The sequence below is a fragment of the Drosophila novamexicana genome, unplaced genomic scaffold, assembly GCF_003285875.2.
Source record: "Drosophila novamexicana strain 15010-1031.04,08,12 unplaced genomic scaffold, DnovRS2.1 tig00001831-arrow-arrow-pilon, whole genome shotgun sequence".
NCBI classification, from domain to species: Eukaryota; Metazoa; Arthropoda; class Insecta; order Diptera; family Drosophilidae; genus Drosophila; species Drosophila novamexicana.
Window position 1 is genome coordinate 50,268 of NW_020824897.1, and position 14,871 is coordinate 65,138.

The window sequence follows — 14,871 nt, forward strand, 5'->3', positions numbered from 1 at the left end:
ATTAAAAAACGAACTGAAGCTTAAGACAAATGCAAAACATAATTCTACTTAGCAAAGTCAATGCGTCGCGCCATCGGACCACAGTCGGCATGCCGACTCAGCATTCTCAGCGTCGCAGCACACCAGCAAAGAAGTGTCATGCGATCGCTGCCGATTGCTGCCAGTGCAGAGCACTGAACTCACAACTTGGCGTGTCAGCATCATTCATGTGTTGTTGCTTAGTTGCTATAGTATTTATGTGTTAACTTACACACTATGGGGTCGGAGATTTTTCCTTCTGTCTGTTACACACACATAGAAATATATTATACAGTTTTTACCCATTTTTAATGGGCTCAAGGTATAAAAACCAGCTACCGAAGCACTTGTTATGTGTAATATTAATTTCAGATACTAAATAAGAACATTGGTTTCAAGTTACTTTGCGAATTTTAAAGTAAGATTGTTTTTCGCATGAATTCTCTCTTCATCTTGTCTATACTGCCGTTTTTATGACAATATGCCTCAGCCTGCCTTTGAGCTGTGTTACAATTTTGATGACTAGAAATAATTGTGACGGATGTTTAAGTCTGGATTACCAGAAGTGTAAATTTGGGGTTTGGCTTAGAATTCTGCGTTTATTTGTAATTTTGTAGTACTTATGTACTCTTATATGCTAATGCCACAAACATATGTAGACCATATTTAATGTTATATATGGTATTTTTGTTAAAAAAAAGACTCGTCGGCATTTGCCATTTGTCATTTAAGCGATATACAAATGTTCTAGTATACTAGTATCTAACTTTTCAGTAAAAAACAAATAGTCAGTATAGGAATGAACATACTTGTTGATGTAGGATTGAATAACGTGCAATTGCAAGTTTTCATCTCCATTTCGCTCCTGATTTGTGACATGCAAGTGGAAAAGCTGGAATTAAGAAGAGCACTGTGATTATTTATATACAAGACTTTTGATTGGTATTAAATATTTTACATTGCCCATTTTCAATGGGTACAAGGGTATATTGTATTTGTGCAAATGTATGTAACAGGCAGAAGGAAACATCTCTGACCACATAAAGTATATATATTCTTGATCAGCATCAATTGCCGAGTCGATCTAGCCATGCCCGTCTGTCCATATGTATGAACGCAAGGATATCAGAACCTATAAGGGCTAGAGACTTGAAATTTTAGCTATAGGTCCTCCTAGTGCGCAGATCGTGATTGTTTCCGATAATCGATAACTTTCTCCTCTTTTAAGTAAATCGATATCGAAATTCTACTTTTTGAGCAAATTGGGTATATATTAAGAGCTAGAGTCACAAAACTTGATATGTTGCTTCCAGAATATTATTTATATGTGAACTATCCTTCATTTTATACTTGTCGCCACCTCCCCACTACCACCCCAGAGCTATAAATCAAGTTAATAACCCAACTTGTATTGCCCACCAATTTAAGCCATAATTTAAATGCAGTTGCCTTTTTGAGAATACACAAATATTCTATGGTACAATAAGATATACTGTAGAAAATTTTATTCAGATCGGTTAAGAAACACCGAAAAACTTTGTGTTTTGAATGCGCGCGTGTTTGCGGCAGCTAGCGCAAATTCCAAGAATTTCTGTGTACACACACACATTCATTCGCGTCTGCTTCGAATTCTATTAACAGCATTGCAATTTTCTGTGTTGCTATTTTAATTCATTGTTTTCTCAGTAAGATTTAATTATTGGCGTGGCTGTTGATTAGATGCGGCGGCAAGTGGAGCGGTATGTTGGAAGTTCGAGCCCTAGAGAGGAAACTTATTTCTTTTTCTTTTGGAGTAGAGTCAGCAGAATTTTCGAAGCAAATTTTAAATGGAAAACAATCGCAATCGCATAAAACTTACTTCAAGCATATTTAAAATGACTTATTCAAATCGCGAATTTGCAAACATTATGACTAACCATAATAATAATTTTCCCCAATTGCCAGAGGGCAATGCGGATCAGCCCACTGCTGATAACGGCTCTATTAATGAACAACCGACCAATCCGTCACCGCGCCACTTGCTAATACAGCAAAAAAAAACGCAAGCTGCCCAACTCTCCAGCTTTAAACATAAAAAAAAACAGCTACAAACAATAATAACACCATCAATGCCACCAATGCTACCGCCGCCAACAACTCGGCACTAATCGACAATAATCCTTTAGAAGGTAACCCATTCGCCATTCTAGCAGAAGATGAAACACCTGATACGGATCTAGATGAGTTATATCCTGGTCTTGTTCCACCTCAAAACCATATCCTCGAAAGTGAGCTTCCCAGTACCAGTGCCGCTGCTGCCCGCGCACGGTTAACTGCCGGATCACAGTCTAACAATAACACTCCTGGAAACACAGCCAAAAAAACCTCGAAGCCGCCACCTATTGTCATTCACGACGTAGTCAATCTTCAAGAGCTTTTGATCTGTATAGAAGAAGCTTGCGATTTGGACAACATTGAAGTCAAATCCTCGATGGGAGGAATAACAAGAATTTACGCCAAAGATTCTGAAAGCTATCGAGCAACTGTCCGTCAGCTAAACGCATATAAAATTGAGTTTCATTCGTACCAATTAAAAGAGGACAAGCCTTATAAGGTGGTTATTCTAGGACTATCCCCCAGCACATCTAAGACACAGATTGAGGACCAACTAAAAAAATTGGGCCATTAAGCTTTAAACATCTACAACCCCAAATCAAGGAAGACAGGCAATCCTATGAACATGTTTTTCATAAGTCTAGTCCCCAAAGAAAATAACAAAAAGAGTGCAGGACCCTCGAGCACATATACTGCTTTTGCGCCATCCCCTTACGTAAAAGCAACTGGAATCTCCTATGCAGACATGGCACGTAGTCATGCAAACAGAGGTCCCAAAAGGCAGGCTCCACTTAATGCTACCAATCATTTTAATAGTGATACACATAACTACCAACAACAACACCAAGGGCACACAACCCAGCGAGTACATTTGCGACAACAGCCGCAAAATAATCAAGCTCAATCGCCTTTCACCTTTTCCCAGTGGGAGAACGAAGCGGCTCATGAGACGAAATTTGAGCAAATGATTAAAGTGATGCAAGAAAACTTTAATAAATATAAATATATAAAAATAATAAAGCAAAATAAACTATTTGAGATGCAGAGCCAAATAATGGCTCTACTTATCTCGGCCAACCAAAAATGAAGCTCAAAACACTAGTGCGGAACGCCAGGGGTCTGACTGGCAAAATGCTAGAGCTACGTAATTTCATCACAGACAACAAGATCGACATAGCCCTAATTTGTGAAATAAAAACAACTAGCAGAAGACCTATCCAACTAAATGGATTCTGTGTATACACAGCCATTCATTCTAATGACAGAGGAGCAGGAGGAGCAGCTGTTATAATACGAAGAAATATTAGGCACTTTCCTCTCGAGCCAATCGCCACAGAGCGAGTCCAGCTCTCACTTGTCAAAGTCAACACAGATCTTGGCGAAATCACGTTTGGTGCGATCTACTGTCCCCCCAGATTCACCTGGCGGAGCGACGATTTTTCTGACCTGCTCACGTGCATGAACAACAGCAAATATATTGTAGCAGGCGATTGGAACTCCAAATACCCTTAATGGGGCTCGAGATCCGTCAACGCACGGGGAAGGGAGCTTGCCTGCACTCTCCAAACGCATCAGGCTGATATCCTTGCAACAGGCGCCCTCACTTGCTACCCCAGCAGATTAGATGCCACGCCCTCATATATCGATTTTGCAATATACAAAGGCGTACCCCACGCAATGCTTAGAATATCCGATAGTTGGGACCTGGAGTCTGACCATCTTGCATCGGTCATTGACTTAGACTCCGAAGGAACTGAGATGACAACGAGCTCGCGGCTCCTAACCAGAAATGCCAATATCGCAGCATTCAGAAACTCACTGAATAGGTCCATCCATCTCAATTTGGATATAAACACCGGGGACGACATAGATCATGCGGTTGATCTCTTTACTAGTAAGGTGTTGCAAGCAGCCGAAGAAGCAAACAATAACGGTAGCAACTCTGAATCACGTTTTAATCGACCAGTACGTCGCTCTTCCCCCGAAATAGCAAACCTTTTAGCCATCAAGAGATTATTAAGAAGGCGCTACCTTCGGACCCACCATCCCGAAGACAAAATGCTTTGGCGAAGAGCTGCCAGCGAGCTGCGTGAAGCCTTACAACTTCTCCGCAACAAGCATTTTGATACATTGCTGGCGAACTTGGACTACACCGCTGACTCCCACTAATCAATATGGAAATTTACAAAAACTATCAAACGGCAACCACAGCAAGTAATTCCCCTGCTTAATAACTCTGGAGAATGGTGCAAATCATTTGAAGAACAGGCGACAACTTTTGCGGAGCACCTAGCCGAGCGATTTACGCCACTGGACACAGTGAAAACACCGAGGCAATTTTTTCAACTCCGTTACTAACGTGTCTACCAATCAAAGCCATCCGTCTAGAAGAGGTCAGCAAAACAATCCGTAAGCTTAAAAACAAGAAATCCCCAGGTCTTGATCTTATAAATAATACAGTACTGAAAGTCCTTCCAAAACGAGCAATTCTTATGCTCACGATAATATTTAATGCATGCTTAAGATTGCAACACTTCCCCACGCATTGGAAAGTCGCAAGAATAACAATGATACTGAAACCTGGAAAACCTGAAAGAAATACCGACTCATATCGACCTATAAGCCTTTTACACTCCATCTCCAAAGTCTTCGAAAGACTTATTGCTCCGCGGCTACTTGATCACTTAAACCAACATAAAACGATTCCCGAACATCAATTTGGGTTCCGCGCTGGTCATAGCACAATAGAACAAGTGCATCGGGTAACTGATCACATTTTTCAAGCGTTTGATAAAGGCGAATATTGCAACGGAGTATTTCTGGATATACAACAGGCATTCGACCGTGTTTGGCATCCAGGATTACTAGCCAAAATTAAGCAAGCCACCCCAGCTAATATGTTTAAACTACTAAAATCATTTATGGAAAATAGAAAGTTCCTGGTACAAGTCCAGGATACTCAATCGCCAATCAACCCAATACTTGCTGGAGTCCCACAAGACAGCGTTCTCGCTCCTATTCTATATACAATCTTTTCAGCCGTCATCCCACAAATTAATAATTCTGGCATGTTATTGGCTTCTTACGCCGATGATGTCTGTGTTTTAAACTCAAACACATCAGAAAGTGAAGCAACAACAGGTATTCAGCGATACCTCGATGAATTTGGTAATTGGGCCAAGAAGTGGAACATGGGAATTAACACCAGCAAATCGATTAATGTCTGTTTCACATTACGACGTAAACGAACTTCACCAGTTTCTCTCAACATGCAACCAATTCCACAAGCATCCTCGGCCAGATATCTGGACATCACCCTCGACCAACGACTTACCGAGAACATTTTAAAAAAGCTGCGACAACCTGTTATCTGAAGAGAGACAAACTTCACTGGATGTTGAACCGAAGAAGTAAGCTTCCATTACGGTGCAAAACTCAAATCTACCAGCAAATCATTGCGCCAACTTGGAGATATGGCATCCAGATTTGGGGCACAGCTGCCAAATTAAACAGAAGACGTTTCCAGACAATCCAAAATAAAGCTTTACGCCTAATAACTGGCTGCAGCTGGTATGTCAGTAATCTGACCCTTCACAGAGATCTGAATATTACGCTAATAGAAGATCAGATCTCTTTCTACTCCAGTCGCTATAACGTAAGACTGATAAACCACCAAAACAGATCTGCACAAGCCCTTGTCGGATCTATTCCTATAAATAGACTGAAGAAAAGACACTTAGGTCTTTTAAGAAATAATTAAAAACAATTCTTAAGAAGACAGCTTAGCCTTAACCTTATGTAGAGCAGGAGAAAATAAACTAAGAAACAAACATTGTTAAATGCAAATTTTGAAGCATGTACATGTTTAAAAAAAAAACTCATATTATCTGTCAATATAATAAAGATTTTCATAATAAAAAAAAAAAAAAAAAAAAAAAAAAAAAGTTTTTCTAGAGTTCAAACAGCTGTCAATTTTGTTCTCATGCATTTTAAATGGAAGTTAGTTATTCTAATATTTTTATTCTGTTCACATAGGTTGCTCTATTATGGGTAGAGTCGGCAAGAATCCCCAACTGTACCCTACACGAAATAACAGTCCAGACTCCAGTCTGGGCTCTTGGAATGTGTGGACACAATCAAAAACACTGGGATTAAAGCTATGTCTAGGATCAACATAGGCAGCAAGGATCGACACCATAAAGTTTTCCTTGCTACCGTGCCTCGGGATTGATGGATCCCCCTTCTTTCAGCTCTGTTAACCAGCAAGGCACTAATACGATTGGGGCCTCATCTGGTGTAGGGGCAACAAGGAACAAGTGCGGCGAGAACTTAATTTTCGACACATCGTTCCTATGGCAAGTATATGATATAGTGGTCCGTATATATGAGGAGTAAAGTAAAACTAATAAATGCCGAGTTTGGTCAAGATATCTTGAAAAGCAAAATGTTTTTTCATACAAAAACTTAATTTTCGACCGATCGATCCTATGGCAGCTATATGATATAGTGGTCCGATCTTAATAGGATTTTGCATATATATAAGGAGTAAAGTAAAACTAAGAAATGCCGAGTTTGGTATAGATATCTTGAAAAACAAAATGTTTTTTCATACAAAAACTTAATTTTAGACTGATCGACTCTATGGCAGCTATATGATATAGTGGTCCGATCTTAATAGGATTTTGCATATATATGAGGAGCATAGTAAAACTAATAAATGCCGAGTTTTGTCAAAAACTTAATTTTCGCCCGATCGTTCCTATTACAGCTTTTTGATATAGTGGTCCGATCTTAATAGGATTTTGCATATGTATGAGAAGTAAAGTAAAACTAATAAACGCCGAGTTTGCTCAAGATATCTTGAAAAACAAAATGATTTTTTATACAACTTAATTTTCGACTCATCGTTCCTATGGCAAGTATATGATATAGTGGTCCGTATATATGAGGAGTAAAGTAAAACTAATAAATGCCGATTTTGGTCAAGATATCTTAAAAAAAAAACAAAATGTTTTTTCATACAAAAACTTTATTTTCGACCGATCGATCCTATGGCAGCTATATGATAAAGTGGTCCGATCTTAATAGGATTGTGCATATATATACGGAGTAAAGTAAAACTAATAAATGCCGAGTTTGGTCAAGATATCTTGATAAACAAAATTTTTTTTCATACAAAAACTTAATTTGAGACTGATCGATCCTACGTCTGCTTTTTGCTATAGTGGTCCGATCTTAATAGGATTTTGCATATATATGAGGAGCATAGTAAAACTAATAAATGCCGAGTTTTGCCAAAAACTTAATTTTCGCCCGATCGTTCCTATTACAGCTTTTTGATATAGTGGTCCGATCTTAATAGGATTTTGCATATATATGAGGAGTAAAGTTAAACTAATAAATGCCGAGTTTGGTCAAGATATCTTGAAAAACAAAATGTTTTTTGCACACAAAAACTTAATTTTCGACCGATCGATCCTATGGCAGCTATATGATATAGTGGTCCGATCTTAATAGAATTTCGCATATATATGAGGAGTAAAGTTTAACTATTAAATGCCGAATTTGGTCAAGATATCTTGAAAAACAAAATGTTATTTCATACAAAAACTTAATTTTCGACCGATCAAAGCAATGGCAGTTATATGATATATGGGTCCGATCTTAATAGGATTTGCATATATATGAGGAGTAAAGTAAAACTAATAAGAGCCGAATTTGGTCAAGATATCTTGAGAGAGAACAAATTGTTTTTTCATACAAAAACTTAATTTTCGACCGATCGATCCTATGGCAGCTATATGATATAGTGGTCCGATCTTAATGGGATTTTGCATATATATGAGGAGTGAAGTGAAACTAATAAATGCCGAGTTTGGTCAAGATATCTTGAAAACAAAATGTTTATTCATACAATTACTTAATTTTCGACCGATCGATCCTTTGGCAGCTATATGATATAGTGTTCCGATCTTAATAGGATTTTGCATTTATATGAGTAGTAAAGTAAAACTAATTAATGCCGAGTTTGGTCAAGATATCTTGAAAAACAAAATGATTTTTTATACAACTTAATTTTCGACGCATCGTTCCTATGGCAAGTATATGATATAGTGGTCCGATCTTAATAGGATTTTTAATATACATGAGGAGTAAAGTAAAACTAATAAATGCCGAGTTTGGTCAAGATATCTTGAAAAACAAAATGTTTTTTTATACAAAAACTTAATTTTCGACCGATCGATCCTATGGCAGCTATATGATATAGTGGTCCGATCTTAATAGGATTTTGCATATATATGAGGAGTGAAGTAAAACTAATAAATGCCGAGTTTGGTCAAGATATCTTGAAAAACAAAATGTTTTTTCATACTAAAACTTAATTTTTGACCGATCGATCCTATGGCAGCTATATGATATAGTGGTCCGATCTTAATAGGATTTTGCATATATATGAGGAGTAAAGTTTAACTATTAAATGCCGAATTTGGTCAAGATATCTTGAAAAACAAAATGTTATTTCATACAAAAACCTAATTTTCGACCGATCAATCCAATGGCAGCTATATGATATAGTGGTCCGATCTTAATGGGATTTTGCATATATGAGGAGTAAAGTAAAACTAATAAATGCCGAGTTTGGTCAAGATATCTTGAAAACAAAATGTTTTTTCACACAAAAACTTAATTTTCGACCGATCGATCCTATGGCAGCTATATGATATAGTGGTCCGATCTTAATAGGATTTTGCATATATATGAGGAGTAAAGTTTAACTATTAAATGCCGAATTTGGTCAAGATATCTTGAAAAACAAAATGTTATTTCATACAAAAACTTAATTTTCGACCGATCAATCCAATGGCAGCTATATGATATAGTGGTCCGATCTTTATAGGATTTGCATATATATGAGGAGTAAAGTAAAACTAATAAATGCCGAATTTGGTCAAGATATCTTGATAAACAAAATTTTTTTTCATACAAAAACTTAATTTTCGTCTCATCGTTCCTATGGCAAGTATATGATATAGTGGTCCGTATATATGAGGAGCATAGTAAAGCTAATAAATGCCAAGTTTGGTCAAGATATCTTGATAAACAAAATGATTTTTCATACAAAAGCTTAATTTTCGACCGATCGTTCCTAGGGCTCCTATATGATATAGTAGTCCGATCTTAATAGGATTTTGCATATATATGAGGAGTAAAGTAAAACTAATAAACGCCGAGTTTGGTCAAGATATCTTAAAAAACAAAATGATTTTTTATACAACTTAATTTTCGACTCATCGTTCCTATGGCAAGTTTATAATATAGTGGTCCGTATATATGAGGAGTAAAGTAAAACAAATAAATGCCGAGTTTGGTCAAGATATCTTGAAAAACAAAATGTTTTTTCACACAAAAACTTAATTTTCGACCGATCGATCCTATGGCAGCTATATGATATAGTGGTCCGATCTTAATAGGATTTTGCATATATATGAGGAGTAAAGTTTAACTATTAAGTGCCGAATTTGGTCAAGATATCTTGAAAACAAAATGTTTATTCATACAATTACTTAATTTTCGACCGATCGATCCTTTGGCAGCTATATGATATAGTGTTCCGATCTTAATAGGATTTTGCATTTATATGAGGAGTAAAGTAAAACTAATAAATGCCGAGTTTGGTCAAGATATCTTGAAAACAAAATGTTTATTCATACAATTACTTAATTTTCGACCGATCGATCCTTTGGCAGCTATATGATATAGTGTTCCGATCTTAATAGGATTTTGCATTTATATGAGGAGTAAAGTAAAACTAATTAATGCTGAGTTTGGTCAGGATAACTTGAAAAACAAAATGATTTTTTATACAACTTAATTTTTGACTCATCGTTCCTATGGCAAGTTTATGATATACTGGTCCGATCTTAATAGGATTTTTAATATACATGAGGAATAAAGTAAAACTAATAAATGTCGAGTTTGGTCAAGATATCTTGAAAAACAAAATGTTTTTTTATACAAAAACTTAATTTTCGACCGATCGATCCTATGGCAGCTATATGATATAGTGGTCTGATCTTAATAGGATTTTGCATATATATGAGGAGTGAAGTAAAACTAATAAATGCCGAATTTGGTCAAGATATCTTGAAAAACAAATTGTTTTTTCATACAAAAACTTAATTTTCGACCGATCGATCCTATGGCAGCTATATAATATAGTGGTCCGATCTTAATGGGATTTTGCATATATATGAGGAGTAAAGTAAAACTAATAAATGCCGAGTTTGGTCAAGATATCTTGAAAACAAAATGTTTATTCATACAATTACTTAATTTTCGACCGATCGATCCTTTGGCAGCTATATGATATAGTGTTCCGATCTTAATAGGATTTTGCATTTATATAAGGAGTAAAGTAAAACTAATTAATGCTGAGTTTGGTCAGGATAACTTGAAAAACAAAATGATTTTTTATACAACTTAATTTTTGACTCATCGTTCCTATGGCAAGTTTATGATATAGTGGTCCGATCTTAATAGGATTTTTAATATACATGAGGAATAAAGTAAAACTAATAAATGTCGAGTTTGGTCAAGATATCTTGAAAAACAAAATGTTTTTTTATACAAAAACTTAATTTTCGACCGATCGATCCTATGGCAGCTATATGATATAGTGGTCTGATCTTAACAGGATTTTGCATATATATGAGGAGTGAAGTAAAACTAATAAATGCCGAGTTTGTTCAAGATATCTTGAAAAACAAAATGTTTTTTCATACTAAAACTTAATTTTTGACCGATCGATCCTATGGCAGCTATATGATATAGTGGTCCGATCTTAATACGATTTTGCATATATATGAGGAGTAAAGTAAAACAAATAAATGCCGAGTTTGGTCAAGATATCTTGATAAACAAAATTTTTTTTCATACAAAAACTTAATTTTCGACCGATCGATCCTATGGCAGCTATATGATATAGTGGTCCGATCTTAATAGGATTTTGCATATATGAGGAGTAAAGTAAAACTAATAAATGCCGAGTTTAGTCAATATATCTTAAAAAACAAAATGTTTTTTTATAAAAAAACTTCAATTTCGACCGATCGTTTCAATGTCAGATATATGATATAGTGGTCCGATCTTAATAGGATTTTGCATATATATGAGGAGCATAGTAAAACTAATAAATGCCGATTTTGGTCAAAACCTTAATTTTCGACCGATCGATCATATGGCAGCTATATGATATAGTGGTCCGATCTTATTAGGATTTTGCATATATATGAGGAGTAAAGTAAAACTAATAAATGCCGAGTTTGGTCAAGATACATATCTTGAAAAACAAAATGTTTTTTTCATACAAAAACTTAATTTTCGACCGATCGATCCTATGGCAGCTATATGATATAGTGGTCCGATATTAATAGGATTTTGCATATATATGAGAAGTAAAGTAAAACTAATAAATGCCGAGATTGGTCAAGATATCTTGAAAACAAAATGTTTATTCATACAATAACTTAATTTTCGACCGATCGATCCAATGGCAGCTATATGATATAGTGGTCCGATCTTAATAGGATTTTGCATATATATGAGGAGCATAGTAAAACTAATAAATGCCGATTTTGGTCAAAACCTTAATTTTCGACCGATCGATCATATGGCAGCTATATGATATAGTGGTCCGATCTTATTAGGATTTTGCATATATATGAGGAGTAAAGTAAAACTAATAAATGCCGAGTTTGGTCAAGATACATATCTTGAAAAACAAAATGTTTTTTTCATACAAAAACTTAATTTTCGACCGATCGATCCTATGGCAGCTATATGATATAGTGGTCCGATCTTAATAGGATTTTGCATACATATGAAGAGCATAGTAAAACTAATAAATGCCGAGTTTGGTCAAGATAACTTGAAAAACAAAATGTTTTTTCATACAAAAGCTTAATTTTCGACCGATCGATCCCATGGCAGCTATATGATATAGTGGTCCAATCTTAATAGGATTTTGCATATATATGAGAAGTAAAGTAAAAGTAATTAACGCCGAGTATGGTCAAGATATCTAGAATAACAAAATGTTTTTTCATACAAAAACTTAATTTTCGACCGATCGATCCTATGGCAGCTATATGATATAGTGTTCCGATCTTAATAGGATTTCGCATTTATATGAGGAGTAATGTAAAACTAATTAATGCTGAGTTTGGTCAGGATAACTTGAAAAACAAAATGATTTTTTATACAACTTAATTTTTGACTCATCGTTCCTATGGCAAGTTTATGATATAGTGGTCCGATCTTAATAGGATTTTTAATATACATGAGGAATAAAGTAAAACTAATAAATGTCGAGTTTGGTCAAGATATCTTGAAAAACAAAATGTTTTTTTATACAAAAACTTAATTTTCGACCGATCGATCCTATGGCAGCTATATGATATAGTGGTCTGATCTTAACAGGATTTTGCATATATATGAGGAGTGAAGTAAAACTAATAAATGCCGAGTTTGTTCAAGATATCTTGAAAAACAAAATGTTTTTTCATACTAAAACTTAATTTTTGACCGATCGATCCTATGGCAGCTATATGATATAGTGGTCCGATCTTAATACGATTTTGCGTATATATGAGGAGTAAAGTAAAACAAATAAATGCCGAGTTTGGTCAAGATATCTTGATAAACAAAATTTTTTTTCATACAAAAACTTAATTTTCGACCGATCGATCCTATGGCAGCTATATGATATAGTGGTCCGATCTTAATAGGATTTTGCATATATATGAGGAGTAAAGTAAAACTAATAAATGCCGAGTTTAGTCAATATATCTTAAAAAACAAAATGTTTTTTTATAAAAAAACTTCAATTTCGACCGATCGTTTCAATGTCAGATATATGATATAGTGGTCCGATCTTAATAGGATTTTGCATATATATGAGGAGCATAGTAAAACTAATAAATGCCGATTTTGGTCAAAACCTTAATTTTCGCCCGATCGTTCCTATGACAGCTATATGATATAGTGGTCCGATCTTAATAGGACTTTGCATATATATGAGGAGTAAAGTAAAACTAATAAACGCCGAGTTTGGTCAAGATATCTTCAAAAACAAAATGTTTTTTCATACAAAAACTTAATTTTCGACCGATCGATCCCATGGCAGCTATATGATATAGTGGTCCGATCTTATTAGGATTTTGCATATATATGAGGAGTAAAGTAAAACTAATAAATGCCGAGTTTGGTCAAGATACATATCTTGAAAAACAAAATGTTATTTCATACAAAAACTTAATTTTCGACCGATCGATCCTATGGCAGCTATATGATATAGTGGTCCGATCTTAATAGGATTTTGCATATATATGAGGAGTAAAGTAAACCTAATAAGCGCCGAGTTTGGTCAAGATATCTTGAAAAACAAAATGATTTTGTATACAACTTAATTTTCGACTCATCGCTCCTATGGCAAGAATATGATATACTGGTCCGTATATATGAGGAGTAAAGTAAAACTAATAAATGCCGAGTTTGGTCAAGATATATTAAAAAACAAACTGTTATTTCATACAAAAACTTAATTTTCGACCGATCGATCCCATGGCAGCTATATGATATAGTGGTCCGATCTTATTAGGATTTTGCATATATATGAGGAGTAAAGTAAAACTAATAAATGCCGAGTTTGGTCAAGATACATATCTTGAAAAACAAAATGTTTTTTTCATACAAAAACTTAATTTTCGACCGATCGATCCTATGGCAGCTATATGATATAGTGGTCCGATATTAATAGGATTTTGCATATATATGAGAAGTAAAGTAAAACTAATAAATGCCGAGATTGGTCAAGATATCTTGAAAACAAAATGTTTATTCATACAATAACTTAATTTTCGACCGATCGATCCTATGGCAGCTATATGATATAGTGGTCCGATCTTAATAGGATTTTGCATACATATGAAGAGCATAGTAAAACTAATAAATGCCGAGTTTGGTCAAGATAACTTGAAAAACAAAATGTTTTTTCATACAAAAGCTTAATTTTCGACCGATCGATCCCATGGCAGCTATATGATATAGTGGTCCAATCTTAATAGGATTTTGCATATATATGAGAAGTAAAGTAAAAGTAATTAACGCCGAGTTTGGTCAAGATATCTAGAATAACAAAATGTTTTTTCATACAAAAACTTAATTTTCGACCGATCGATCCTATGGCAGCTATATGATATAGTGGTCCGATCTTAATAGGATTTTGCATATATATGAGGAGTAAAGTAAAACTAATAAATGCCGAGATTGGTCAAGATATCTTGATAAACAAAATGTTTATTCATACAAAAACGCAATTTTCGACCGATCGTTCCTATAGCAGCTGTATGATATAGTGTTCCGATCCAGCTAATTTTCACATATGTGCTGCGTGCAACAGAAAGAGGGACTTCTGCTAAATTTCATTAAGATAGCTTTAAAACAGAGAGAGTAGTTCGCATAGAAACAGACGGACATGGCTCTATCGACTCGGCTGTTCATACTGATCAAGAATATATATACTTTATGCGGTCGGAGATGTTTCCTTCTATGCGTTACCCATGTCAGGACAAAATTATAATACCCTCTGCAAGGGTATAAAAAACACCACGAATAAAGAGAAAGAAAGGCTATCATCGGCACGCCGAAGATCTAATACCCTTGCAGACCCAACCATTTCATAATGCCTTTAGTGCTTTG

General features: G+C 35.2%; 1 protein-coding gene across 1 annotated transcript in view; it reads right to left on the reverse strand.

Annotated features, from left to right (window-relative positions):
* Positions 1 to 827: 827 nt before the first annotated feature.
* LOC115768533 overlaps positions 828 to 14,871 on the reverse strand; it is a gene marked incomplete at its 3' end in the record, with an annotated part of 155,994 nt that continues 141,950 nt past the window's right edge. The window contains exon 4 of the mRNA XM_030713122.1: positions 828 to 910. Coding sequence (XP_030568982.1) covers positions 828 to 910 — 83 coding nt within the window. The remainder of the gene's footprint in view (positions 911 to 14,871) is intronic.